The sequence below is a fragment of the Gymnodraco acuticeps genome, unplaced genomic scaffold (genome assembly GCF_902827175.1).
Source record: "Gymnodraco acuticeps unplaced genomic scaffold, fGymAcu1.1, whole genome shotgun sequence".
NCBI classification, from domain to species: domain Eukaryota; kingdom Metazoa; phylum Chordata; class Actinopteri; order Perciformes; family Bathydraconidae; genus Gymnodraco; species Gymnodraco acuticeps.
This window is the reverse complement of record NW_022991042.1, coordinates 13,520-40,000: the sequence shown is the minus strand read 5'-3', so window position 1 is coordinate 40,000 and position 26,481 is coordinate 13,520. Positions and strand designations below refer to the sequence as shown.

The following is a 26,481-nucleotide window of genomic DNA, read 5'->3' as shown; positions in this document are numbered from 1 at the left end:
GGCGGGCCAGATCTAATAAGAATTAGAAATTATCCTGCGGGCCGAAATTAAATCCACCAAGGGCCTGATTTGGCCCCCGGGCCGTGAGTTTGACACATGTGTTTTAGGCTGATTCTAAGCAAAAAACATTATTTTGATGAAGTTTTGCAGAGTCAAGTTATTTATTTGTTTATTTACTTTCATCTCATCAAACTCAGGATTACCTTTTGCTTTTGTTCTCACCTTAATACACCCTTGAAAACAAAGTTGTGCTCCTTTGCAACGAGTGTACACTTATTTTCTTCAGGTTGTTTGAGCAATTTTTGTGAAGAATGGACACGTTTTGTTTTAGGAAGTGTCCTGGCTGCCTCTCCATAGAATAAATACAGAATTACAACACACAAATTCCACCACAATAAAGCTGGAAAATGATTTAAAAAGCTAAATAAATGTGCATATTGGCTGTCCAAGAGTTAGACAAAGTCTTTATAATACAAGGCATTGATACTTTGCATGAATGTGTGCAGATACTTCAGCATTTAATGGGGTTTAATTTTGACTAAGTGTGCCCTGCAAGCCATGTCATGTAAATAACATTGAAATAAATACTGGATAATAAAACTAGGACACTTTGACCTAGACTAACCCGGATAAAGCATACGAATATCCAGGTTTTTATATGATTATAACTGCGTTTGGACTTAAAGGAAATATCTCTGGTTTTTGGACTGACTAAACAAGAGATTTAGAGACGTAGAAAATGATAGGGAGATTAATCAATAACTGCCAACAAAGGAATACAATTAAAACCTAACTCATGCAAATAAAACATCAAAACAAGAAGTAAAGAAACACATTTCAATATAAAATGTATGATAAACACCCAGGGTTGGACGTATTAAATGCACACTATGTAAACTGACTTAATTTGATTATGACATGACACAAAGCCAGAAGGGATTTAAGGTGAATTTAACTTAGGCTAATTAACATTTAATTATCTGTACAGTGGATGTTTTTCAGCCCTCAGTGTTCAGTTCCCTCAGGTTCAGTCTCTGTCAGTTCAGCGATCGTGTTGCAGATCAGATTTCTGCAGCAGGAAACCAGAGCCTGATGTTTCCACTGAAGTCCCTCTAGGAATCAGACTCACGCTGACTAGAGACCATATTGATGTTGGATCATAAACTACTTCCAAAGCCAAAGGGATTTCTCAACATGATTTTGGATTATAGCAGAGAATTATCTCTGTGTCAAACAAACGTTTATGATTCTTACACGTTTAGTTCAGCTGGATAATCTCCTCATATTAACATAAATATACCACATTTCTGAAGTAAAAAGCTAATGTTGGGCTATAAAGGAACTACAGCACGGTCACATGACTTCACGTCACCACCGCTAAGCTAAAGGTGGCTAATGTTGGGCTATAAAGGAACTACAGCACGGTCACATGACTTCACGTCACCTCCGCTAAGCTAAAGGTGGCTAATGTTGGGCTATAAAGGAACTACAGCACGGTCACATGACTTCACGTCACCACCGCTAAGCTAAAGGTGGCTAATGTTGGGCTATAAAGGAACTACAGCACGGTCACATGACTTCACGTCACCACCGCTAAGCTAAAGGTGGCTAATGTTGGGCTATAAAGGAACTACAGCATGGTCCCATGACTTCACGTCAACACCGCTAAGCTAAAGGCGGTTAATGTTGGGCTATAAAGGAACTACAGCACGGTCACATGACTTCACGTCAACACCGCTAAGCTAAAGGTGGCTAATGTTGGGCTATAAAGGAACTACAGCACGGTCACATGACTTCACGTCACCACCGCTAAGCTAAAGGTGGCTAATGTTGGGCTATAAAGGAACTACAGCACGGTCACATGACTTCACGTCACCACCGCTAAGCTAAAGGTGGCTAATGTTGGGCTATAAAGGAACTACAGCACGGTCACATGACTTCACGTCAACACCGCTAAGCTAAAGGTGGTTAATGTTGGGTTATAAAGGAACTACAACGCGGTCACATGACTTCACGTCAACACCGCTAAGCTAAAGGAGGCTAATGTTGGGCTATAAAGGAACTACAGCACGGTCACATGACTTCACATCACCACCGCTAAGCTAAAGGTGGCTAATGTTGGGCTATAAAGGAACTACAGCACGGTCACATGACTTCACGTCACACCGCTAAGCTAAAGGCGGTTAATGTTGGGCTATAAAGGAACTACAGCACGGTCACATGACTTCACGTCAACCACCGCTAAGCTAAAGGTGGCTAATGTTGGGCTATAAAGGAACTACAGCACGGTCACATGACTTCACGTCACCACCGCTAAGCTAAAGGTGGCTAATGTTGGGTATAAAGGAACTATGCAACGGTCACATGACTTCACGTCAACACCGCTAAGCTAAAGGAGGCTAATGTTGGGCTATAAAGGAACTACAGCACTGGTCACATGACTTCACGTCAACACCGCTAAGCTAAAGGTGGCTAATGTTGGGCTATAAAGGAACTACAGCACGGTCACATGACTTCACGTCACCACCGCTAAGCTAAAGGTGGCTAATGTTGGGTTATAAAGGAACTACGGCACGGTCACATGACTTCACTTCACCACCGCTAAGCTAAAGGCGGCTAATGTTGGGCTATAAAGGAACTACGGCACGGTCACATGACTTCACGTCACCACCGCTAAGCTAAAGGAGGCTAATGTTGGGCTATAAAGGAACTACAGCACGGTCACATGACTTCACATCACCACCGCTAAGCTAAAGGAGGCTAATGTTGGGCTATAAAGGAACTACAGCATGGTCACATGACTTCACGTCACCACCGCTAAGCTAAAGGCGGCTAATGTTGGGCGCGATGACGTTTAATCGTCTCATTTAGACACTTGTTAGCAACCGCTGTTTTTAAATTCACCAGTGGGATATTTACTGACTTATTTGATGTTGAAGAATACAAATCTCTTCAGTTTTTGTTAACAACAGACCTTATTTCAGGCTAACAACCACAAAAACACTCAAAGCACCATTGACTTTCACACCAGGGGACGGGAAGTGGTAAAACTCGGACTCATTTGGGGCTTTTAGGCCTCATTCCTGCACCCCGCTTGCTTATTGTCCCTATCTGGTGAAACGTTATGCATGGTGCTCACCTGAGATTGCGTACCACAGGTATCCGTTGGTTACGCCCTCCGGAAACGGTCCGCTGTCGCGGCATTGCTCCCCGTGGTGCATGGAGGCGTGGTTATGGGAGTAAACCTTCGCCAGGTGGTTAAAAACATCATCATCAGGGCTAACACTGGCCCCGCCCACCAGCTCACTACCTGCAGAAATATGTATATAATAATAATACTAATATATTAAATGTGTATAGCGCCTTTCAAGGGACCCACGGCCGCTTTACATGGTGAACAAACAAACAAACAAACAAGAGGGGCAAGTAAACATTACATAAATAGCAGTAGGAGTGGAAGCAGGGGGATTGTGATGGGTTAGGGGTCAAATGAAAGTGAAAATGATGTTTTAATGAGAGGTATTACCTGGGTTTTATTCAGTTACATTGATTTGCATAAAAGGCTGCTGGTTCCTCATAGTGGGTTTTGAGTGTGTGGGAAAGTTGTTCTACTAAACTTGTTTATTTATCTGTCGCTGCTCAACAATGTCACGAGTCTAAGAGCCTGTTTCCTGTCTCTCCATCTCTGTGCGTCACTCTTTATATGAAAAGGAAAAACTCATCTTAAAAAAACTCATAACAAAACATTGCTATTGGTTTTTTGAGGACCACCAAGTTTTGTTTTTTCACGGAGTTACACTTCTAAACGAATAAACTTGGAGTCATACTGCTGTAAGACGACTTACATGTATTACAAAGTGTGTGTGTGTGTGTGTGTGTGTGTGTGTGTGTGTGTGTGTGTGTGTGTGTACCTCCGTTGCTGTTGTCGTAGGGATAGCTGGCCACCAGAGCTCCTCCATGAAGGTTTGCAGAGAGAACAAAACTCTCCATCCTCAACCAGCCAATCACAGCCCTGACCTGTAAGACATGACACAACAACCGACCAATCACAGAGCAGACAACCAATTTTGAAAAATATTTTTTAACAGATAATGCTGAGGATACTCTGTATTTGTATACAAACAAGAGAAATAGTGTATTTTATGAAGGGCTATTGTTAGTGATGGATTCATTCACAACAATTCCTCTTGCGAAGTGATTTTCAATATTTGTTTACATAATGAACCCCCTTTAAGGTTTTCTACCCTTTTTTGCTAGCTGTTTTTGCATCTCAACCTATATATACAGTCTATGATCTCAACACACTAACCTCTGCCTCCCGCCTACTTTCTTCCAGCTGCGGTTGTTTCCGGAGACCAGCGAACGCATCGGGGAAGTTTCTGTTCAGATCAACACCGTTATAGTTGGCCCTGAAATAGACAAAAATGGAAAATGTATGAATGGGAACATGCATTCTCTCTAATAGCCAGCAGGGGACTTAACAGAACAGAGCAGATTGAAAAGAAGTCTATGAAAAAGTAACCCAACTTCTCCCTTGATTGATTTCCTCAGTAAACATTTCCCTGGAGAGTTAATGGTCTCAATCTGTGGTTTCAAGTATTCTACAACACAGTATGATGTTCATTTAGTAAATGATGGTCCCATTTAGAGGAAAATAGATGGTCCCATGGGTAAGGCACTCCGGTTTCCCAATATTAGTATAAATGTCTCATTATTAAGTCAACAACAACAATACATCTAAAACACCCTAAATCTTAAGAAAGTTGGACCAAACCAGTGCATGTTATGGGTTCAAATCAAGTCTGGTGCTCATCATGATTGAACACAAATGATTGAAACTAAAATATAAACCCTAAAATGTTACAGTTAACATCTTAAAGTTCCTAAAATGAGGTTGTCTGAACATATTTACGTCTCCATGACTTGTAACACAATCACACACAAGAGTCTCCTATACGCAACATTAGAAGAAGTCAAAACACTCATAATTGGATACTTAAAGGCTTTGACCGTGACTGTAATCTGTGTGTGTGTGTGTATGTGTGTGTATGTGTGTGCGCTTGATACAGATCTACAGTGTGTGTGTTTGGTTTCCTGCCTATCAGTGTGTGTTGGAGTGTCGCATAGTTTAGTCTGTAGATGTCAAAAATGCCGTCTCAAGTCTTTGAAGTCTTGTTTTGACTTATGGTCACACACACACACACACACACACACACACACACACACACACACACACACACACACACACACACACACACACACACACACACACACACACACACACACACACACACACACACACACACACACACACACACACACACACACACACACACACACACACACACACACACACACACACACACACACACATCTACACACACACCACTCACACACACACACACTCATCTAAGCTCTCTTCAAAGCCATATGACTTCATTGACAAAAACAGTCATTTTAACTTGCAAAACACAGGAGTTCCTGGTGTGTAATTTTCTCGCTTGGTTAGTTAGTTGTTGTTATTGTGGGACTTTGATCACCCATTAAAACACCAAAGTCACACAATAACACCAATTAACTAACCAAACTACGCAGCGGTAGACCAGCACATCCTGTGTTTTGTGAGGTGGTGTCTGGTTGACAGTTCTCAGCTCCCCATCTGAAAGGGATGTCTGCTAAAAGGAACATAATATTCCCTTTATAGGAGAGAGACCAAAAACAGAGCTAAAAGAACCTGTGGTGGAATCAAACTGACCCTCAAATCCCTATATTCATGTAATAACACACATGAACTAACCAAACTAAGCAGTGGTAGACCAGCTAAGGATCTGGTAGACACGTTTGTCAGATCCCCATCGGGAAGATATCTGCTAGAATCAGAGCTAAAAGATCCTTAACAAAGCATGTTCTCTGCTGATATAACACAATCACACACAAGAGTCTCCTATACGCAACATTAGAAGAAGTCAAAACACTCATAATTGAATATTTAAGGCTTTGACCGTGACTGTAATCTGTGTCCATGTGTGTGTGTGTGTGATACAAATCTACAGTGTGTGTCTGGTTTCCTGCCTATCAGTGTGTGTTGGGCGTTGGAGTATGGGCTCAGAACAGTTTCATAATACACACATGCACACAGAAGGATTCACACTTGTCACACAGTCACACACACTCCATACTTAAAGGCTTTTACCATGACTGTAAACTATATAACAAACCATAATAGGTGACCTTTAAAATCTCCCTAGAAGAGCAGATTTCCTGATAGGTCTCTGTTGTTCGTCATGTGTACCTGCCCTGGCTGAACAGACAGTTTGTGTCTGACTCATCGAAGCCGTCGGGGTTCATCGTCGGCAGGATGTGGATGCGGGTGCTGTTCAGTAACTTCACCGACCAATCCTCGTTGTTTCTGTATCCGCGCACAAAGTCATCGATCAGCTGTAGCAGCAACACCCGGCCGAGAACCTGCAAACACACACACACACACACACAATGAAACCCCTCCACCTCTTTGGAGTTCATGGTTCATGTGGAAAGGCATATCATTCGGTAGAAATGTGATATAATATTGACATCAGTTTGCCAGGTCTCAGAGATAGCAATGATATCAAAAGATCTATTTATGAGTTCAAGGAATAGTTCGATTTGCATAAAGACGCATTAAAGTGGATTATTGAAAGGCCTTTGATGTCGTTGAGTTGTGTATTGAAGAGCTTATCACTGTAGTAGCTGCAGTTTCCTTTTAGGGTACTGTAAACATTAGAATCTGGATCAATGGGTGTCAAAGCAGTTATCCTTTCGTGGATTTTCACTTCTAGGAAATCTAGGTGTTTATATTGTTCTTCAAAGGCCATTTGGACTTTTTTAGGATCGGGTGATTTGGGTTTATCCTGAATGTGTCGAGCTAAATGCAGTGCAGGGAATCATGATACAAGAAATGATGTGAACAAATAGATAACTAAACATAATTTAGTCAGAGCGGAGCACGACTCCTGACTTTTCCCTGTGTTTTTTTATATATCTGTTGTAATGTATTGTCTTTTATTGTGATTGTAGTATTGTACATGTACAGCACTTTCATTTCATCGCTTTTAAATGTGCTTTATAAATCAACTTTGATTTGATTTGATAATGATTCGTACATAACAATTTATTTCCTTAAAAACATTTATTTATTTATTTTATACATTTAACATATTTTAACGGCATAACTAAACTCTCCCCAGAATGCACATCAAGGCAGTTTTATTTATATAGCACTTTTCAGCACGTGTCGATTCAAAGTGCTTTAGAGATGAAAAGCAAAAGACATTTCAGTCAGACTCCTTTAACATGTTTATTAGAAGCAGCATATAGTTGAGTTTGGCGACTAGGCTCGGGCATCATCACTCCATAGATATACAAAGCACGATGAGTGATGATTAAATAACTAACCCCCGAGCCTACAGGTGGAAGCTGGGGTGGTGGTGGGGCAGCGAGCAGCAGCGACGTAGCAGCAAGCAATGCAGAGAGAGATCTGTAGGTTCAATAGAGCGGCGTATTAAGGAGACTCTGTTTGGTTGGTTGGAGTGGCAAGGGGGCGTTATGCATGAATGCAGCATAAGTGCTCGAGTTGACTGCCTGAACTAGCTCGCAGGCTTCGCCCCATTTAAGAACAAATACAGCATAAATACATTATTAAAAAGGCATTTAAAAACAGGCATAAAAAGCAAAGATAATGAAATAAAATAAATAAATACACACAGCAGGTATAGAATACATGACTGAAAGGCATACTGTAGTGTGAGCATGGGCAGCTCAATTAAAAGCAGCGGCAAATAGGTGCATTTTAAGTCTGGATTTAAAAATAGGAAGTGTTTCGGCGGACGTGACGATGTGGGCCGTTTGTTCCAGATTGTCGGGGCATAATAACTAAAAGCTGCTTTTCCATGTTTAGTGGTTGTTCTCGGAACAGAGAGCAGACCCGACCCAGAAGACCTGAGACTCCTGGATGCTTCATAGTGATGGAGGAGGTCGTCTGTATACCTCGGTCCTAAGCCATTTAGTGATTTAAAAACTAGCAGTAGTATTTTAAAATCAATTCTTTGGCAGACTGGAAGCCGGTGTAATGATCTCAGAACCGGAGTGATGTGATCCACTCTTCTAGTGTCAGTGAGGACTCGAGCAGCAGCGTTCTGAATCAGCTGCAGCTTTCTGATAGAGGTTTTAGTGAGCCCTGTGAATACACTATTACAGTAGTCGAGTCTGAAAATAAAAGCATGGACAAGTTTTTCTAAATCCTGTCGCGACATTAGTTTTTTAATCCTTGATATATTCTTCAGGTGGTAGAATGCAGACCTAATAACTGTTGTAATGTGAATGTTAAAATTCAGGTCTGAGTCCATCACTACACCCAGATGTCTTGCTTTGTGAGTTACTTTGTAGCCTGCCGACTGAAGCTCTGTGATTACTTTTAATCGGTCCTTCTTTGCTCCAAAAACAATGATCTCAGTTCTTTGTTTGTTCAATTGGTCATGACATCCAGTCAGTGATGTGCTCAATGCACTTGCTCAGTGTTCTAATCGGAGAGTAGTCTCCCGGTGTCATTTTAAAATACATCTGGGTGTCGTCTGCATAGATGTGATAGCTTAGATCGCTGTTTTTAATAATTTCAGCCAGAGGTAGCATATAAATATTAAAAAGCAAAGGTCCTAAGATGGAGCCTTGAGGAACCCCGCATGACATATTTATCAGGGTTGATTTGTAATTGCCTATTGAGACAAAGTTTGTTCTGTCCTTCAAGTAGGAACTAAACCAGTTTAGAGCTGTTGCTGAAACTCCCACCCAGTTTTCTAGACGGTCTAGCAATATGTTGTGGTCAACAGTATCAAAGGCAGCGCTGAGATCTAATAATACTAACACTGATATTCTGCCACTGTCTGTGTTCAAATGGATGTCATTTTAAGACCTTAACAAGTGAAGTCTCAGTGCTGGGGTTAGGTCGAAAGCCCGACTGAAACACATCAAAACCGTCAGTTAAAAACATTAAATTACTCAACTGTTGAAAAACAGCTTTTTCAATAAATTTGCTTAAAAAGGGAAGGTTTGATATTGGCCTGTAATTATTCATTATGGTTCATCTAGGTTATGCTTTTTTAGGAGCGGTTTAATTATTGCAGTTTTCAGGGCCTGATTGAAGAGACTTGTTTACTATGTGTAGTAGATCTGAGGCCAAGCAATGAAAAACTGTTTTGAAAGATCCTGTCGGGATGATGTCGAGGCTACAGGAGGAGGATTTCAGATGTTGGATAATGTCTTCCAGGTCTTTAGCATTTATCAGACGGAATTGTGACATGGTGTCTGAAATGGCTTTAGGTGGACACAGGGACAACACATTGGCTGTACCTGAAGCAGAGGCACTGCCTGCCTGTCTAATTTGCATGATGTTGTCAGTGAAGAAGAAGGCAAAGTCATTGCAGGCCCTGGTGGATAGAAATTCTGAGGCTATCGACACTGGGGGGTTTGTTAGTCTGTCGACGGTAGCAAACAAGGCACGTGAGTTGTTTTTATTGTTGGTAATGATGTCAGAGAAGAACGATTGTCGTGCCTTTTTTATTTCCTGATTATAGAAACCGAGTCTCTCTTTATATATTTCCAAGTGAACCTGGAGATTTGTTTTTCTCCACCTGTTCAGCTTTTCTGCACTCAGTCTTTGCTGTTCTCACGGTCATGGCTTTTCTCCATGGAGATATTTTTTTGCCAGATACTTCCTTTATTTTAATGGGAGCAATGGCATCCATGACATTTGTTATTTTAGAATTAAAATGATCAACTAGCTCATTTACTGAGAAGTTAGCATGGGCAATTGAGGGAGTAAAAATCTGAGCAAACATGACGTCTAACGGTTACCTCTTTCTTAACAGTTGTATGGACGGTAATAGAGCTCTCAAAGAAAACACAGGAATGGTCGGAGAGCGCAACATCAGTCACCACAAGCTTAGAGATGTTCAGACCCTTTGATACAATTAAGTCCAGAGTGTGCCCCTTATTGTGCGTCGGACCCTTGACATGCTGAGTCAGTCCAAAATTGTCGATAACACAAAACAGTTCTTTAGCCCCTCTGTCCTCAGGGTTGTCAACATGGATATTAAAATCGCCAACAATGATTAAACGGTCAAAGTCAATACACACTATAGACAACAACTCTGTCAAATCATCAACAAAGCCTGCACAGTATTTGGGTGGTCTGTAGATGTTTAGGAAAGGAGCTCGAGAGGAGCATTTCAGCTGAAGGGCCACATATTCAAAAGAAGCAAAGTTTCCATACATAGTCTGCTTGCATTGGAATAAGTCATTAAACAAAATAGCTACTCCACCCCCTTTCTTATGTAGTCTTGCCTGACTCGTAGAATTAAAGTTGAGAGGGGTTGATTCTATACTGTTGTTTTGGTCTAACCAAGTTTCAGTTAAAAACATAAAATCCAGGTTGTGCTTGGGGATAAAATCATTGATTAAAAGTGATTTACCTGCTAAAGACCTGACATTTAATAAAGCCAGTTTGAGTGTGTTTGACATACCACCACTCTGACTGTTAACGACAGACCGTGGAGCACGTGGAATCACTGCAAAATGTGATCCATTCAGACGGATGCCCGAGTCACCAGCCTTCTGTGTCAGCAGGCCACAACACAAATGGGACGCTGCACTGGCATAGAAGCCTCTGGTCGCCGCCAGAGAGCGAGACGGCAGGCGTGGAAACAGTGGCCTGGGATGACACGGCCGGAGAGGGGGGTTTGTCAACGTGGTGTGAGAAAAGTCAGGGAGACATCTGAACAGTGTGATGCATGTTAGCCGCTAGCATGCGCCTACCAAGCCTGCTGGGGTGGATTCCATCAGTGCCGAAGAGGGCGGGTGGGTCGGTCCCAAAATAGATTGAAATTGTCAATAAAACCAAAATTGGCAGCTCTGCAGGCGGATTGGAGCCAGGTGTGGAGGCTGAGCATCCTAGTGAAACGCCCTGCTCCGCAGCCTAGCGTTGGGATCGGACCTGAGATAAAAACCGACTTTTCACAGCTCCGTAAAAGAATAAAAAGTTCCTTAAAATCCTTTTTTGTCAGCTCGACTAGTAGTGTATGAATAAAGACAGTTACAAATAGCGTCTGGCTTGTAGTCGACAAGGTCAACCACTTTATCTATTACAGAGGGAGCAATCGACTGGATTTTTTAATCGTCAGATTTATTTGCTTACAACCTAATGCAAGTTGAATTTGACCAAAAGTATAATTTGGGTCATCAAATCTGACAACCAACCAACTGCCTTACCATACAACCAACCAACCAATAAAATAACAAACCAAACAACCAAACAATCGACCCAACAAACCGACTACATAACCAACCAACCAATTAACCCACCAATCAGCCAATCTAAGAACCAATCAACCAACCAACCAACCAACCAACCAACTAACTAACCAACCAACCAACCAACCAATCAATAACAAACCAATCAACTAACCAATCAACCAATAGAAGAACCAATCAACAAACCAACCAACGGACAAACCAACCAACCACTATCCAGAAACCAACTATTTCTGGATCTCATTTAATTTAAATATGAATGAAGTCTGGTGCTTTGTAACACCTTATGTATTTGATTAAATTCCTCTTGTCACTGCTGTTCAGTTTCACACTCTAATCCATTCATTCCTCCACCTAACATCTGTTGGTAGTTGTTTAACATGACAGGACACGACCTTCAGCTGGATGCTCGTTCTCTGTGACTCAGCGAGGAATCGAAACACAATCCAGAGACACGTCAGAGGCTGTTTTTCTAAGAACTTTGTGAATGAATGAGAGCCTCAGGAGGCAGAAAGAGAGAAGGGTGGGAGAGGTGAATCGTTTGTGTTAACAGTGTGTGTGTGTGTGTGTGTGTGCGTGTGTGTGTGAGAATTAGAGTGTGTGAGAATTAGAGTGTGTGTACAAAAGCGCAACACACAGGTTTGGACTAGCGGAGCCTCCGGACATCGTTTAGTTTTCTCCAAACACTCCTCTTTTCTCTCCACTGAAACCGACGTGCAGTAAAAAAAAACTACTAAATATATCTATAACAAGTACTGTGTGTGTATTAATATCTGAACTGTACACTAAGATAGGACTTTATTTATCCCAAAGGAAATTCTTGTGCCAGAGATACACAAGATAAACAATAAACAAAGCAGCATAAGAATACAAGTAACCATTATAACAATAAAACTATACACTAACAGTGCATTCAAAATATAATCAAACAACAAACTACAAAAAACAGATGTACAAATAATGAATGTAGTACAAAGAACCCATCTACATCTTCTACTGGGCGACTGTGGCTGCAAGGGAGTGCGGTCGTCTTTCAACCAGAAGGTTGTGGGTTCGATCCCAGCCCATGCAGTCAACATGTCGATGTATCCTTGGGCAAGATACTTAACCCTGAGTTGCTCCCGATGGCCAACGGTGTGTGAATGTTAGGTCCTAGAGTCAGGTACACTGCTCTGTATGAATGGGTGAATGACATGTAGTATGTAAAGCGCTTTGAGGGGTCTTAAAGACTGGATAAAGCGCTTTATAAGTACAGTCCATTTACATCTTTGTTATTGTTCTCCCAAAACTATAAAAAAAATACATTACTGCTGCACTGGGTGCGATTTATCTTTCATTATTAACACACACACCATGTGACTGCCACAAATACTCACTATAGCACCAACTGTATATTAATCCGCCGCTGAAAATAGTCCCTGACAAATGCACTATTTCGGAAAATACTGGAACTTTTGGAAATGAAACTATATATATAAATAATTCAAAAAAATTATTTACACATTCGTACCTTATACTTTGTTCACCGTGTGAGACAAAAAAGTGTTTTTCAAGAACTCAAGGTAACATGGGGTGAGTCTTTTATAAACAATGGTCATGTTAGGGGTGAAGAATCCCTTTAAAAGTCGTCAACGTCATTACTCAGCTCCATAAATCATGGCAGGTTACTCTTTAAAGATGAAGTGTTTTAATTAAAGCTCCTATGTTTCCATTAGAAACAGATCCCCCTCTAACTTCAAACAAGTGTATACTACCCAGAATGCACTGCTGCGGAGTGTTTATGTAGCTGTGCATTAGCAGATGTAAGCTAACGTTCACTTTAGCAACAGATAAAATGTCTCCGGAAACAAAAACACATCCTGAGCTAAACACAGTAGGATGTGTGTGTGTGTGTGTGTGTGTGTGTGTGTGGTTGTGTGTAGGAAGAAGAATAATTTGCTCAGCTGCACACACACACCCTGCTGTGTTTAGCAAACACACGCGCACGCGCACACACACACACACACACACACACACACACACACACACACACACACACACACACACACACACACACACACACACACACACACACACACACACACACACACACACACACACACACACACACACACAATAGATTCAAGAACACTAAAGTCATACTGTGACTGATTATACTCTCCAGTGGTTCTTTGGTTGTTAGCCTGAAATAAGGTCTGTGGTTAACACAAGTTGACACGTTTTTTATTCTACGACATAAAATACGTCAGTAAATGCCCCACTGGTGAATTGAAAAATGGCTGTTACTAACAACATTAGCCACATTTAGCTTAGCGGTGGTGACGTGAAGTCATGTGACCGTGCTGTAGTTCCTTTATAGCCCAATATTAGCCACCTTTAGCTTAGCGGTGGTGACGTGAAGTCATGTGACCGTGCTGTAGTTCCTTTATAGCCCAATATTAGCCACCTTTAGCTTAGCGGTGGTGACGTGAAGTCATGTGACCGTGCTGTAGTTCCTTTATAGCCCATGTTTACAGCCGCTGCTACCTTGTGCCCTTAACTCTGGTTGTGTGTAGATGTAAATGAGCTGTGCAGTTCCTCTGCTATCATTGGCCGTCCCGACCTCTCAACATCCGCGGGGATTGGACAGACGTCACCCAATCCCTGCTCGCTTCTGCCACGTCATCCGGAGGAGTATAAAGGCTGGGCACGGACACCATTCGGGAGGCTCTGTATTGTGTGACAGATGCCTCAACCCTCTCATTGTGACAAAGCCTTCGTTCTGTGATTCTGTTAGCAGTGTGTTTTCTGTGCCTCGTTAGACTGCTTAGCAGTGTGTTGTAGCATTGTGAGTATTGCTTAGACCCAGGTGATTAGCGCCTGTAGATCAGCATTCTTGTGTGTATTGCTTAGACCCAGATGGTTAGCGCCTGTAGATCAGCATTCTTGTGTGTATTGCTTAGACCCAGATGGTTAGCGCCTGTAGATCAGCATTCTTGTGTGTATTGCTTAGACCCAGATGGTTAGCGCCTGTAGATCAGCATTCTTGTGTGTATTGCTTAGATCCAGGTGATTAGCGCCTGTAGATCAGCATTCTTGTGGGTATTGCTTAGACCCAGGTGGTTAGCGCCTGTAGATCAGCATTCTTGTGTGGATTGCGTAGATCCAGGTGATTAGCGCCTGTAGATCAGCATTCTTGTGGGTATTGCTTAGATCCAGGTGGTTAGCACCTGTAGACCCGCATCAGCTGTGTTCTTCCACAGTCCGTTTTGTTTATTGTTTTGTTTCCACTTTAGAAGTGAGATTTTCTTTCCTTTTGTATAGCGGGGCAACTCTCTTTTGGAGATCCCTTTTGTTGGATAGTGACAGCTTGACCCGTTGTTGGGCCAAGCTGTTTGTGTAGCCTACATCATTTTACTTACTTGCAGTAACAATTAAACCACCGGTAACGTATACCAATTCCAATCTGGTCGTGTCGTGTCCTTTTGGTCCTCCTAGCCCAATTGGGAACGTAACACCCAACATTAGCCACCTTTAGCTTAGCGGTGGTGACGTGAAGTCATGTGACCGTGCTGTAGTTCCTTTATAGCCCAACATTAGCCACCTTTAGCTTAGCAGTGGTGACGTGAAGTCATGTGACCGTGCTGTAGTTCCTTTATAGCCCAACGTTAGCCACCTTTAGCTTAGCGGTGGTGATGTGAAGTCATGTGACCGTGCTGTAGTTCCTTTATAGCCCAACGTTAGCCACCTTTAGCTTAGCGGTGGTGACGTGAAGTCATGTGACCGTGCTGTAGTTCCTTTATAGCCCAATATTAGCCACCTTTAGCTTAGCGGTGGTGACGTGAAGTCATGTGACCGTGCTGTAGTTCCTTTATAGCCCAATGTTACAGCCGCTGCTACCTTGTGCCCTTAACTCTGGTTGTGTGTAGATGTAAATGAGCTGTGCAGTTCCTCTGCTATCATTGGCCGTCCCGACCTCTCAACATCCGCGGGGATTGGACAGACGTCACCCAATCCCTGCTCGCTTCTGCCACGTCATCCGGAGGAGTATAAAGGCTGGGCACGGACACCATTCGGGAGGCTCTGTATTGTGTGACAGATGCCTCAACCCTCTCATTGTGACAAAGCCTTCGTTCTGTGATTCTGTTAGCAGTGTGTTTTCTGTGCCTCGTTAGACTGCTTAGCAGTGTGTTGTAGCATTGTGAGTATTGCTTAGACCCAGGTGATTAGCGCCTGTAGATCAGCATTCTTGTGTGTATTGCTTAGACCCAGATGGTTAGCGCCTGTAGATCAGCATTCTTGTGTGTATTGCTTAGATCCAGGTGATTAGTGCCTGTAGATCAGCATTCTTGTGGGTATTGCTTAGACCCAGGTGGTTAGCGCCTGTAGATCAGCATTCTTGTGTGGATTGCGTAGATCCAGGTGATTAGCGCCTGTAGATCAGCATTCTTGTGGGTATTGCTTAGATCCAGGTGGTTAGCACCTGTAGACCCGCATCAGCTGTGTTCTTCCACAGTCCGTTTTGTTTATTGTTTTGTTTCCACTTTAGAAGTGAGATTTTCTTTCCTTTTGTATAGCGGGGCAACTCTCTTTTGGAGACCCCTTTTGTTGGATAGTGACAGCTTGACCCGTTGTTGGGCCAAGCTGTTTGTGTAGCCTACATCATTTTACTTACTTGCAGTAACAATTAAACCACCGGTAACGTATACCAATTCCAATCTGGTCGTGTCGTGTCCTTTTGGTCCTCCTAGCCCAATTGGGAACGTAACACCCAACATTAGCCACCTTTAGCTTAGCGGTGGTGACGTGAAGTCATGTGACCGTGCTGTAGTTCCTTTATAGCCCAACATTAGCCACCTTTAGCTTAGCAGTGGTGACGTGAAGTCATGTGACCGTGCTGTAGTTCCTTTATAGCCCAACGTTAGCCACCTTTAGCTTAGCAGTGGTGACGTGAAGTCATGTGACCGTGCTGTAGTTCCTTTATAGCTCAACATTAGCCACCTTTAGCTTAGCGGTGGTGACGTGAAGTCATGTGACCGTGCTGTAGTTCCTTTATAGCCCAACATTAGCTTTTTACTTCATCAATCATGAAGTGGTGTGGAGATTATCCTGCTGAATCAACAATACATCAGTAAGTCACCAAATGTAGCACTGGGTAAAACAGATTTATTGACAAACTAAAGGACACACATTTTCTTCAACAGACATGAACATATTAGTTAGTTGACGTTAGTTGACGTGCAAACAGATAAGATCAGCTGCAGTAAACCCAGAGCGTGTGGAGGTGTTACCGGAGTTTAAAGCTGTCAAAAGGTGTCTGTTTTATTTGACATTTGTACAAACCACCTCTCAGGTAGCAGACTCATTATTACTCTCACAGAATATGATTTTCTAACAAGGCAGACTGCATTCCTGCTTCTGTTATTCTGTCGAGACGACGCAGTGTTTTTACTTCTACAGAAACATCCTCCTCTCCCTTAACGAGTGTTTGATTTTCTCTCGTGTCGCGGATGTTGTTTGCTTCCTGTGTTTTGAAAATGTTTCCTAAACAGTAGAGTTTCAGATGAGAGCGTACCAAAAACACGCAAACGCCTTTTCCTAGAGATATTTATATAAATAGAGAACATGCGGAAAGGGAAGTGAGCACCTCACGCAAATGTGATATTATCAAGGGAAACTCATTTGGGAGGTAATGTGACATATTTTGTTACATTACCTAAAATTCAAATATAAGCACTGCAAAAACTCGAAATCTTGCCCAGTACATGTGTCTAATATCTAGTCAGAATATGTCTCTCCACCTGATATAAGACATAATAACTTCAGGAGTAACACTGCAGTGAGATATCTGGGGCCTATACTACGAAACTGGTTCAACCTAACCTGGATATGTTTGAGTTAGCCGGTTGGCCTAATCCAAAACATACACGCTCTCGCTAAGCGGTACTACGACGCTGGTTATCAAGTGGATCGCTCAAGCCAGCCGTGTCCTATCTAGTTAGGTGCGCGTTCACATGAAAGGGGTGGTATTTGGAGCATTCCACCAATCACAAACATGGAGTAGCGTACTGACAGCGCAGCGTCATACTTCCTGAATGAAAAGTCAACTATAATATTAGACATATGAAGAAGTTAAACTTTAAACATCCATGACTTAAACACTTGATCCAGGATCAAAGCCACAGAGCTGCACCTGCAAGGTGAACTACAGCTGGGAACAGAACAAGTGTTTGAATGCGTACATTAACAGGTTTATGATATCACTGCCCGTCTAAGACACCATCTGACTTTCATTACATTTGACTTGAGTGTTTCGTCAACTTAATGTGTTGCTTAAAATAATACTTCTGCATCCAGTCTGTGACGCTGTGAGTGTTGCACGGCCAGAGACGGCTCAGCTGACTCAGATCAGGAAATATATGATACATTATGAAGTGATATGCCGCGGACTGTACTTAATGTTACTCTGATCCGGTTACTTATGTTGTGGCAGATATTTCAGTAAGCTTTCTTAACGCTAATGTTATAATAGTCAGATCGCTCTGAAGATGGAGGTGATATTCTATTCATGTTCACATGAAATGGGATGGGACCACGGCAGACTGTCCAAAACTGGATTTGAACGGGTCCACCGCGTCCCCCCCTCCCCCACCCTGTTCCCAGAACTACACATGCTGGCACGTCTCTACTGGGAATTGTAGTTTTAAAAGACGTTTTCATATTTCCCATAATAAGAAGTTGCCAGTATTAAACTGTGTACATCCCTGGAGGACGGAGGGTGTCGTTTTTCTCATACTGATATTCTGAACAATCTGTGCTGTTGTATTTGCTGTAAAGTGTCTCTACTGTAGGCTAATTTTATTATATGTACAGCACTTTGGCTCGACCAAAAATCGTTTATAAATGTGCTATATAAATAAAACTTGATTTGATTTGATTTTGGAGGTTTAGGGGATAGGAAACACTCAAATTTAAAAAATATAATTAATAAATGGGTGAAAATTGCTTGTGCCCAATGGGCAGCATTAATATATACCCACACGACAGCTAAGGTCAGAAGAGCTTTATTTAACAGCTGGTCTTATGTCTGTGACCCCTCCTGTTGTTCATTGATAAGCCTGAAACATGCACTTGTCAAGGTTCAGAGGCACATTTTGCAAAGCTGGCAGTAGCCATCGATCAGATTAAGATAAGATATACTTTATTGATCCCAAGTTGGAAACATTTGCGTTACATCAGCATGTGTATAGTTGTACATATGCAGTGGTGTTTATTTGTAAATCATTTAGTATAATCATACAAATTATGTGTTTTATATTTAATAATTCTCTGTTCTTTATTTATTGATTGTTCAATACCTGACAAGGCCGGAGATGAAAAACTTGGGTCACAGGTTCCTCAACAGTGCATCACAAGACATCTTTCAATATGTGTGTATACCTCCACCATTAAATTGTCGTATTCTGCACATTTCTTATACTATCTACATCTTATAAGAGTATAATACATATGTATAATATCAGTTAAAATAAGTGCTTCAACATAGTTAACATTCCTGGAGGTATTCTTTCACACACACATACGGGTTTTGGGCCGAGGGCGACACCGTACTTCCGGTATCAACCATTTCACGCGAGGTGCATACAGAATATCATAGTCGATTGCCTTAATCAATATAGTCAACTCTAAAATACCACATATATGCATTGGCATGATAATATTATTGTGACAAGTGGGGTATTCACCTGGTGTTTCCAGAAGATAGACGTAGATGCAGCCAAAATCGACCGAAGGCCACTTTTGAGGGTCGTAATTCCATACATTGTACATCCAACAACCCACACAGCTCTAGTTTACGCTGGTAACGACCTAGAGCACACCCCTCAAGTCCAGAGATGTAATCCGAAGACATGCAGCGATTTCTTCGGTCGTTAATTCAGAAAAAAAACCGAGTGCGCTCTGCCTGGCTACATAAGCTAGCTGTTTATATTAGCATTCCCAGGATTTTTGCACCTCCAGAAAAATGGCGTCTTTATAAAAAAATATATGGCGCGCGTTGCATTGTGGGTAGCTGTGACGTCACTGTGTGTGAAAGAATACACACAGTTTTACATTCATTGCATAACTACACCATTTGTGAATATGTCAATAAACCATAGAAAATCTTGAAAGGGATGTGCAAAATAGTCATTATATACAGTCTTTAATTAACTATTAGTAGAGAATAACGAGTAATGAACATACTTTATAATAAACTAATAATACAAATAATGAAATTCAATAACATGCTTTAACCACTAGGTGTCCCTTTATATCAGCTGTGCACGTTTATGGTGTAAATACAGCCTATCTACCAATTGGATCAAATATAAAAGTCAGCCGAATTAGTGTTGATACTGCAAGGAGATGTATTGTGTGAAAATAAATGTAAGATGTTGTTTAATTACTGATATATTTATGATCCATGTCACGTTTCCAGTTCATCATGTTTGTCTCATCAAGGCTCTATAAATAGAGAACTACAGCAGATATGTAACATTTAATGCAGCCGAACCGTGTATTACAATGCCGTTATGTGATGACTTTCAAAGAGAAAAGCAGTGGACCAACACTAATAACGGTGTTGGTAACGGAAAATAACGTATCTATTGTGGTGATTGACATTATTCACCCACGGATCTATGGGTTAGGCCAGGGTATTGTTCTGCACGGACATTTTAGTGAGCCGGACTGCCGGTCTTCGCCTCCCGGGCTGCTTCTCAGGTCGACTATTTTCATTTCCTCGCTCCTCGGTCCTCGGTCTCACCGGAAGTTGATTTGCCTGCGCCATCTTGAGTACCGTCCCATGGCTCTTATTTCTGCCGGAGGACCGAGGAGCGAGGAGCGAGGAGCGATCATGGAGGAGCGATAACCGAGGAACCACCAGACCATCCTCCGATGAAATCCTCAGATACTCGCCCCGCCCCCTTACTGTGTATCGCTCACTGATTGGACGAGGCAGTGCATGCACTGATCTGATGCTTCTTGAGATGAGAGCAGAGTGAAGAAAATACATGAACCTCACGGGAGTCACTCCTCAGTTTATACCGTGTTTTGTTTCAATTCATGTTTCATTTAGTTACAAATATGTGATATATCTGAACAACAAAGTGGTCAAAAATCATTTTATTCATTTGTTGGAAACATTTTCATGATCGCTTTTTTCGTTTTACATTTTCATTTATTGTCATTTCCATTCAGTCAGTCATTACGTGCTATTGAAATGTTAATGTGCTACATATCCAAACAAACAAACAAACAAACAAACAAAGTGTGCAATCCAATGAATGTTAATCTAACTGGGTTTTGATAGATAACATATCTCTTTTTCTTCTCTCAATTATTTTATTTCTATTGTGCACTCTAATCAATATTAATCAAACTATTGTTCGTTTATACATTTTAAGAATGGCGTTTATCTTTTTTGAGAATGAGTTCTTATTTTATTTTATTTATTGGGATCTACAACAGATGATACAAATGTTTGTGTCAGTAAATGTGTACTAACAGGGTGTGTGTGGAAATAACGGGGACAGAGCTGCTGTCAGACGATCAGCTGTGCAGCGTCATCACAAACGGACGTCGCTTCACGTGGCGCTCTGGAGGAAAGGACGTCCCATTGCTCTTAAAACTCATTTCCCTGCTTCTCGTGGTTTCCTTGCGTCTCTCCATGCTTCCCTGGTGGGAGGGACTAAACGCAGGGAAACGACGCAAGTGAGGGAAGCAAGGATTTAATTTAATCGACCTGAGAAGCAGCCCCGGTGTCAGTACCAGATATGTTCGGGTGTATTTCCGTCACATACGTCTTCCGTCATATCCGTCATATACTCACCTCCCTCTGCTCCTAGCGCTCTGCTGCCACACACCGGCCGTCTGCGGAACTGCAGCCGGAGGAACTCGGGACAGCTTGTTATGTGTGGGGTGCTATGGTGGGGTCCCATGTACTTGTGCACATAAATAATGTTTCTAATTATTTACAATTAAAAAATATATATATTCTGCGTTACTTTAGCCGACACTTTTATAAGGCCACTAGATTAGATAATTACGAAATGTGTAGATAGAATACATATCTTTCAGGTTGTTATTTTGTCATTATGTTTAATGTTTTATTTACCTTTTAGTATTTGTATATAGTATCTGAACTTTGGAGAGGAGTTGGGAGACACACGACACATCAAATCACATCTACAGATCAAGGCGAAGCGAATGGAAGTACTCCCATACTCCTAGCGTGAAAATGTTTGTGAAAACGTGTGCAAAGTCTCCGAAAATCCTAAAAATAAGCCCATATTTGAATTCATCATAAAAAAACACATCATTCAGTAAAAACAAGGCCCCACTGATCATCTACTCTCTGAGACGATTCCAGGGATGTCTGGCTTGAGTTTCGACCACCAGGGAAAGTGGACAAAAGTGCCCGAGATCAGCCTCTTAATTTACCCAGGGCCTAGTGCTTGGCTTTGGGCATGACAATTCAGGAAACTCCCCTGAGTATTGTATTATATATCTGAACTTTGGAGAGGAGTTGGGGGACACACGACACATCAAATCACATCTACAGATCAAGACGAAGCTAGTGGAAGTACTCCTAGCGTGTGAAAATGTTTGTGAAAAACGTGTGCAAAGTCTCCGAAAACGGAGCAGTGGCTGTGAAGCTAGCTTTGCGGCTAGCGGTTAGTTGTTATTGTTTGAAGTTGTTGCTATGGAAACAACATGACGGAGAAAAAATTAATATCTTCTACATATAATAACGGACAAAGTAAGGAATGAAGTGTAGGCTATGCCTGTTTGAAGTTGTTGCTAAGGAAACAACATGACGGAGAAAAAGTATAATCTTCTACATATAATAACGGACAAAGTAAAGAATGTAGTGTCGGCTATGTTTAAATGTTCGGAATTTGACCGTGATGGCCCTCTTGAGTTGCCGTAAAATATGACGAATATGACGGATGACGGATGCGACGGAAATACACCCGAACATATCTGGTAGCCCGAACATATCTGGTACTGACACAGGGCATGAAGCTGTTTACATGTGTTTTGAGATGCTAAATAAAAGTCTAGCTAATAACTAATACGTTTGCGCTGTGGACCAACACTATACATTGACGGGGAAGGGGGTAGCAATAAAGATAACACCATTTTACACAACATAACAGAAATAATATCGATAGCAGCGTCCCTAGCAACCATCTTGGTAACAATGAAAACGTTGTATAGACACAATTTCCTGAAGTAATCTTCGTAATAACTAGCAAACTAAAGATCATGTACACCCACTGCACACATAATCTTAAATAACAACTCATATTTCTCGCATGAAATGACATCAAAACGCATTTTAATGACCAAACTAACCTTAAAATAGGCATTTTCCACCGAGAATAAAACGAAGGTCGGCCATGTTTTTTTTTCTGCAGGGAGAAATTTGAAGATCACGTGACATAGAAGCCAGCCATTGGAATGAATGGTGAAAAAAAACGTAGGCATTTTACAATTTCAGAGGCGTTTTTGAAGATATACTACGTCCTACGTTGTGGACCAACGTAGTTATTACACGTTTTTTTGTGAGACTGGGTTGGGCTGTCAGGAGAAGGAGAGCGCTCCGTTTATTATTCCCGTGTTATTATAAATTACTGTACACGTTTGAATAATTAATCTACTATGATTAGTTTGTTTAATATCGAATCATATCAATTTGTTTTAAAGCACAATAAATAACCTTTGACCGGCACTTTTCTCATGTTGTCCGGAAGATTTAAATTTTAACGGACATGTTGACCGGCGAAAAAATATTCTTAATACATTTTATTTTCTATTTGAATCTTATATTCTATCTTGTCTTTCATTATCTTCCTGTTTTTTATTTCTGTAAAGTCCACTGAGACAAACGTGTTGTGTGCTATTTGGCTTTATAAATCAACTTTGATTACGACTACAGGCCAGACTTCATAGGATTAACCAAATGTCTTCATGCTTCCCAAGAGAGGATGTTTTTGGAGGATTTCTCCACCCTGATTTAAACATTTTTAGCTCCACCGCCTACACTGACACTAAAACATCCGTGTGTGTTTTATTTGTGCTGCAGGGTGGGATGAACCCTTTATAGCAGAGTGTATCAGAAATAAGATGTGAGATAAAGAGAACAGAATAAAGTCTGTTTGTTATTCTCACAGGAAATTAAACTCCACACACACACACACACACACACACACACACACACACACACACACACACACACACACACACACACACACACACACACACACACACACACTACACGATACCTTTTCAACGATTCCACAGAGGCTACATTCCTGCTGTGTGTGTGTGTGTGTGTGTGTGTGTGTGTGTGTGTGTGTTCTCAATGAAAAGGTCTTTTTCTGGAAGTTTCCTCTGACCAGACACACTCCACTGACTCTGTTTGCTGACTGTGTGTGTGTGTCCAGGCGTGACTTGTCTATTTAAGGACATTTCCATTGACTTTCACACACACACTCTCACTCACATACTCACACACACCCACAGTGTGAGCAGCAGTAGGCCGTCACCACAGTTACCAGATGCTGGTCGGGGGGACACTATTGCCCCTTTCACACGCGGTTCCAGGGCCGGTTCGGAGCTAGAGCCTGAAAAGCACCGGTTTTTCCTGTTCACACCGCAGCGGAGCCGCCTCTAAGCTCCGAAAACCGGTGCTTTTCAGGCACCAAAAAATGGTCGGTCTAGAAGCAAGAACCGCATACGTCACGCTTACGTCGGGGGCGGGGGAAGGGGCGGGATCAACCTGAGCTAACAGTTAAAGGCAAGTACGGCAAATGAAAGTTGTAACAAGCAGTAGCGCTGAGCAAAGTGACTAGAACGCAACCTCACACTTATTAAAAAAACACACTTTATAAAGTCAGGCAACACTAACCTGTTCAGTGTTCTACTGATTCTGTTTATTTGTACCTTACTTTGACCATCCGTTCGCTGTTATTGATCATTGTGGAGAGAGGCAGACGTGTTGTTTTGTATTAGCAGCTAAAATGTATGCGAGTAAACCCTGAACACATTTGTGAAAAATGCCAGAAAAATATATGAGAAACATAAAATCATATGTAGAAAATTGTTATAAACTATGCGGAAAATTATGTCCAGAATTGAAAGAAATTGTGGAAAATATATTTAAAAAATGTAATATAGTGAGATTGTTTTAACAGCATGTAAAGGACGTCAAATACAATAGAACAGACAGAGACATGAATAATGTGCAGACTTCACTGTAGTGTACCTGAGATGTCTGCTTCCTTGTTTTTGTGTTGTGTGTGTTTGCACAGCAGTGTCAATAAAGTTATTTCCTGTCCGTTATTGCTGTCTCTGTCGAAAGCTTAAATCCAGAGATTTGTTTCATAATGCCAACTAATACTTCAAGGTTGACTCGGCACACTGTCCGTTTGCAGCTGAGAACACACACACACACACACTCATGCACGCACGCACGCAGGCAGGCGCACGCACACGCACACACACACACACACACACACACACACACACACACACACACACACACACACACACACATACCATGTATACATCACTTCAGGGGACATTACATTGACTTACATGCATTTCCTGGAGACTTATCCTAACCTTAACCATAACCAACACATGCCTAACCCTAACCCTTACCCTAAACCTAATCCTAATCCTAACCAAGTCTTCACCCTAAAATTAATGATTCCCCTCATGGGGACCTCCAATTTGTCCCCATAAGGGAAGCGAGTCCCCACACGTGACTGTGTAAACAGATTTAGGTCCCCACAAGTATAGTAATGCTAGACCACACACACACACACACACACACACACACACACACACACACACACACACACACACACACACACACACACACACACACACACACACACACACACACACACACACACATGCACCAACACGGTCTGTCGTCTGAATACAAAAGTGTGTGTGGAGTGTGTTTGAATCTGAATGGCTTTTGTTGATCTCTTTAGTCTCCTTTTAGCCCCACTTCCTGTCGTAAGGGAGGGGTCCTGTGTGTGTGTGTGTGTGTGTGTGTGTGTTCACCTCGTTTCCGTGCATGTTGGCCACATATTTGAACTCGGGGATGCCGACGGTGTGCCGGTGAGGACTGAGACCCAGAGCCAACACCCACAGCTCCTGACCTGGAGCAGAACATTAAGAAGATTTTACACAAAACAGACAGAAAAAAACTGCAAAATTCAACAGAAAACACACATTTTAATGTCTTCTAACTTATCTACCACATCACCCCCATCCTCATCCAACTTCACTGGCTCCCTGTTCAGCACCGGATTGACTACAAAAACCTTCTGCTTACATACAAAGCCCTCAACAACCTCACCCCCACCTATCTCTCAAACCTCCTCCAGGAATACACCCCCTCCCGCTCCCTGTGCTCATCCTCAGCCGGACTCCTGACTGTCCCCACCTCCCGCCTTAGCACCATGGGAGCCAGGGCTTTTAGCTGCACCGCGCTCTGGAACTCTCTGCCTCCACACATCAAACAGTCTGACTCCATCACGACATTCAAAACCCACCTGTTTAAACTGGCCTACTCACTCTAAAACACATTCAACCTGCTATCACAGATCCTCACTCCGTCGCTTGTATGCTGCTGTATTGCCTTGTCGGTTCGATCAAATTGTGTTCCGTTTTTGTTTTAGCTATTTTAACTTTTAAATGCACTGTAAGGCGACCTTGGGTGTCCTGAAAGGCGCCTCGAAATAAAACGTATTATTATTATTACCAGTCAGAAATTGTGATAAAAGCCATATTTGTTTACACTTTCTGGGCAAAAACGACTGTAAGGCATGCAGACGAACGGGACAGTAAATAATGACACACCTGGTGCTTCTAGATGCTAACGTTCTTATATTGACAGTAAAAACACTGATGTGTAGAAAGCATAATGTTCATTATCTTATCTTGGTGTGTTAGCATGCTTAAGATAATTAGGGCTAAAAGCAAATACATCTGAGGAAATATTGTTAGTTCTGCAGATATTTGTTCAGAAAGCTATGAGTAAAGTCACTTTGGAGTTCATATTTAGCAGTCAGGTCAGAATGAGTGACCAAGGAG

At 41.9% G+C, this 26,481-nt stretch overlaps 1 protein-coding gene across 1 annotated transcript in view; it reads right to left on the bottom strand.

The window, feature by feature from the left end:
• cpm (carboxypeptidase M) overlaps window positions 1–26,481 on the bottom strand; it is a 43,803-nt gene that overhangs the window by 5,727 nt on the left and 11,595 nt on the right. Inside the window, exons 3-7 of the mRNA XM_034236513.1 lie at window positions 25,447–25,544; window positions 6,293–6,465; window positions 4,310–4,409; window positions 3,912–4,017; window positions 3,140–3,310 (exon numbers count right to left, since the gene is read on the bottom strand). Of these exons, the coding sequence (XP_034092404.1) occupies window positions 3,140–3,310; window positions 3,912–4,017; window positions 4,310–4,409; window positions 6,293–6,465; window positions 25,447–25,544 (648 nt within the window). The remainder of the gene's footprint in view (window positions 1–3,139; window positions 3,311–3,911; window positions 4,018–4,309; window positions 4,410–6,292; window positions 6,466–25,446; window positions 25,545–26,481) is intronic.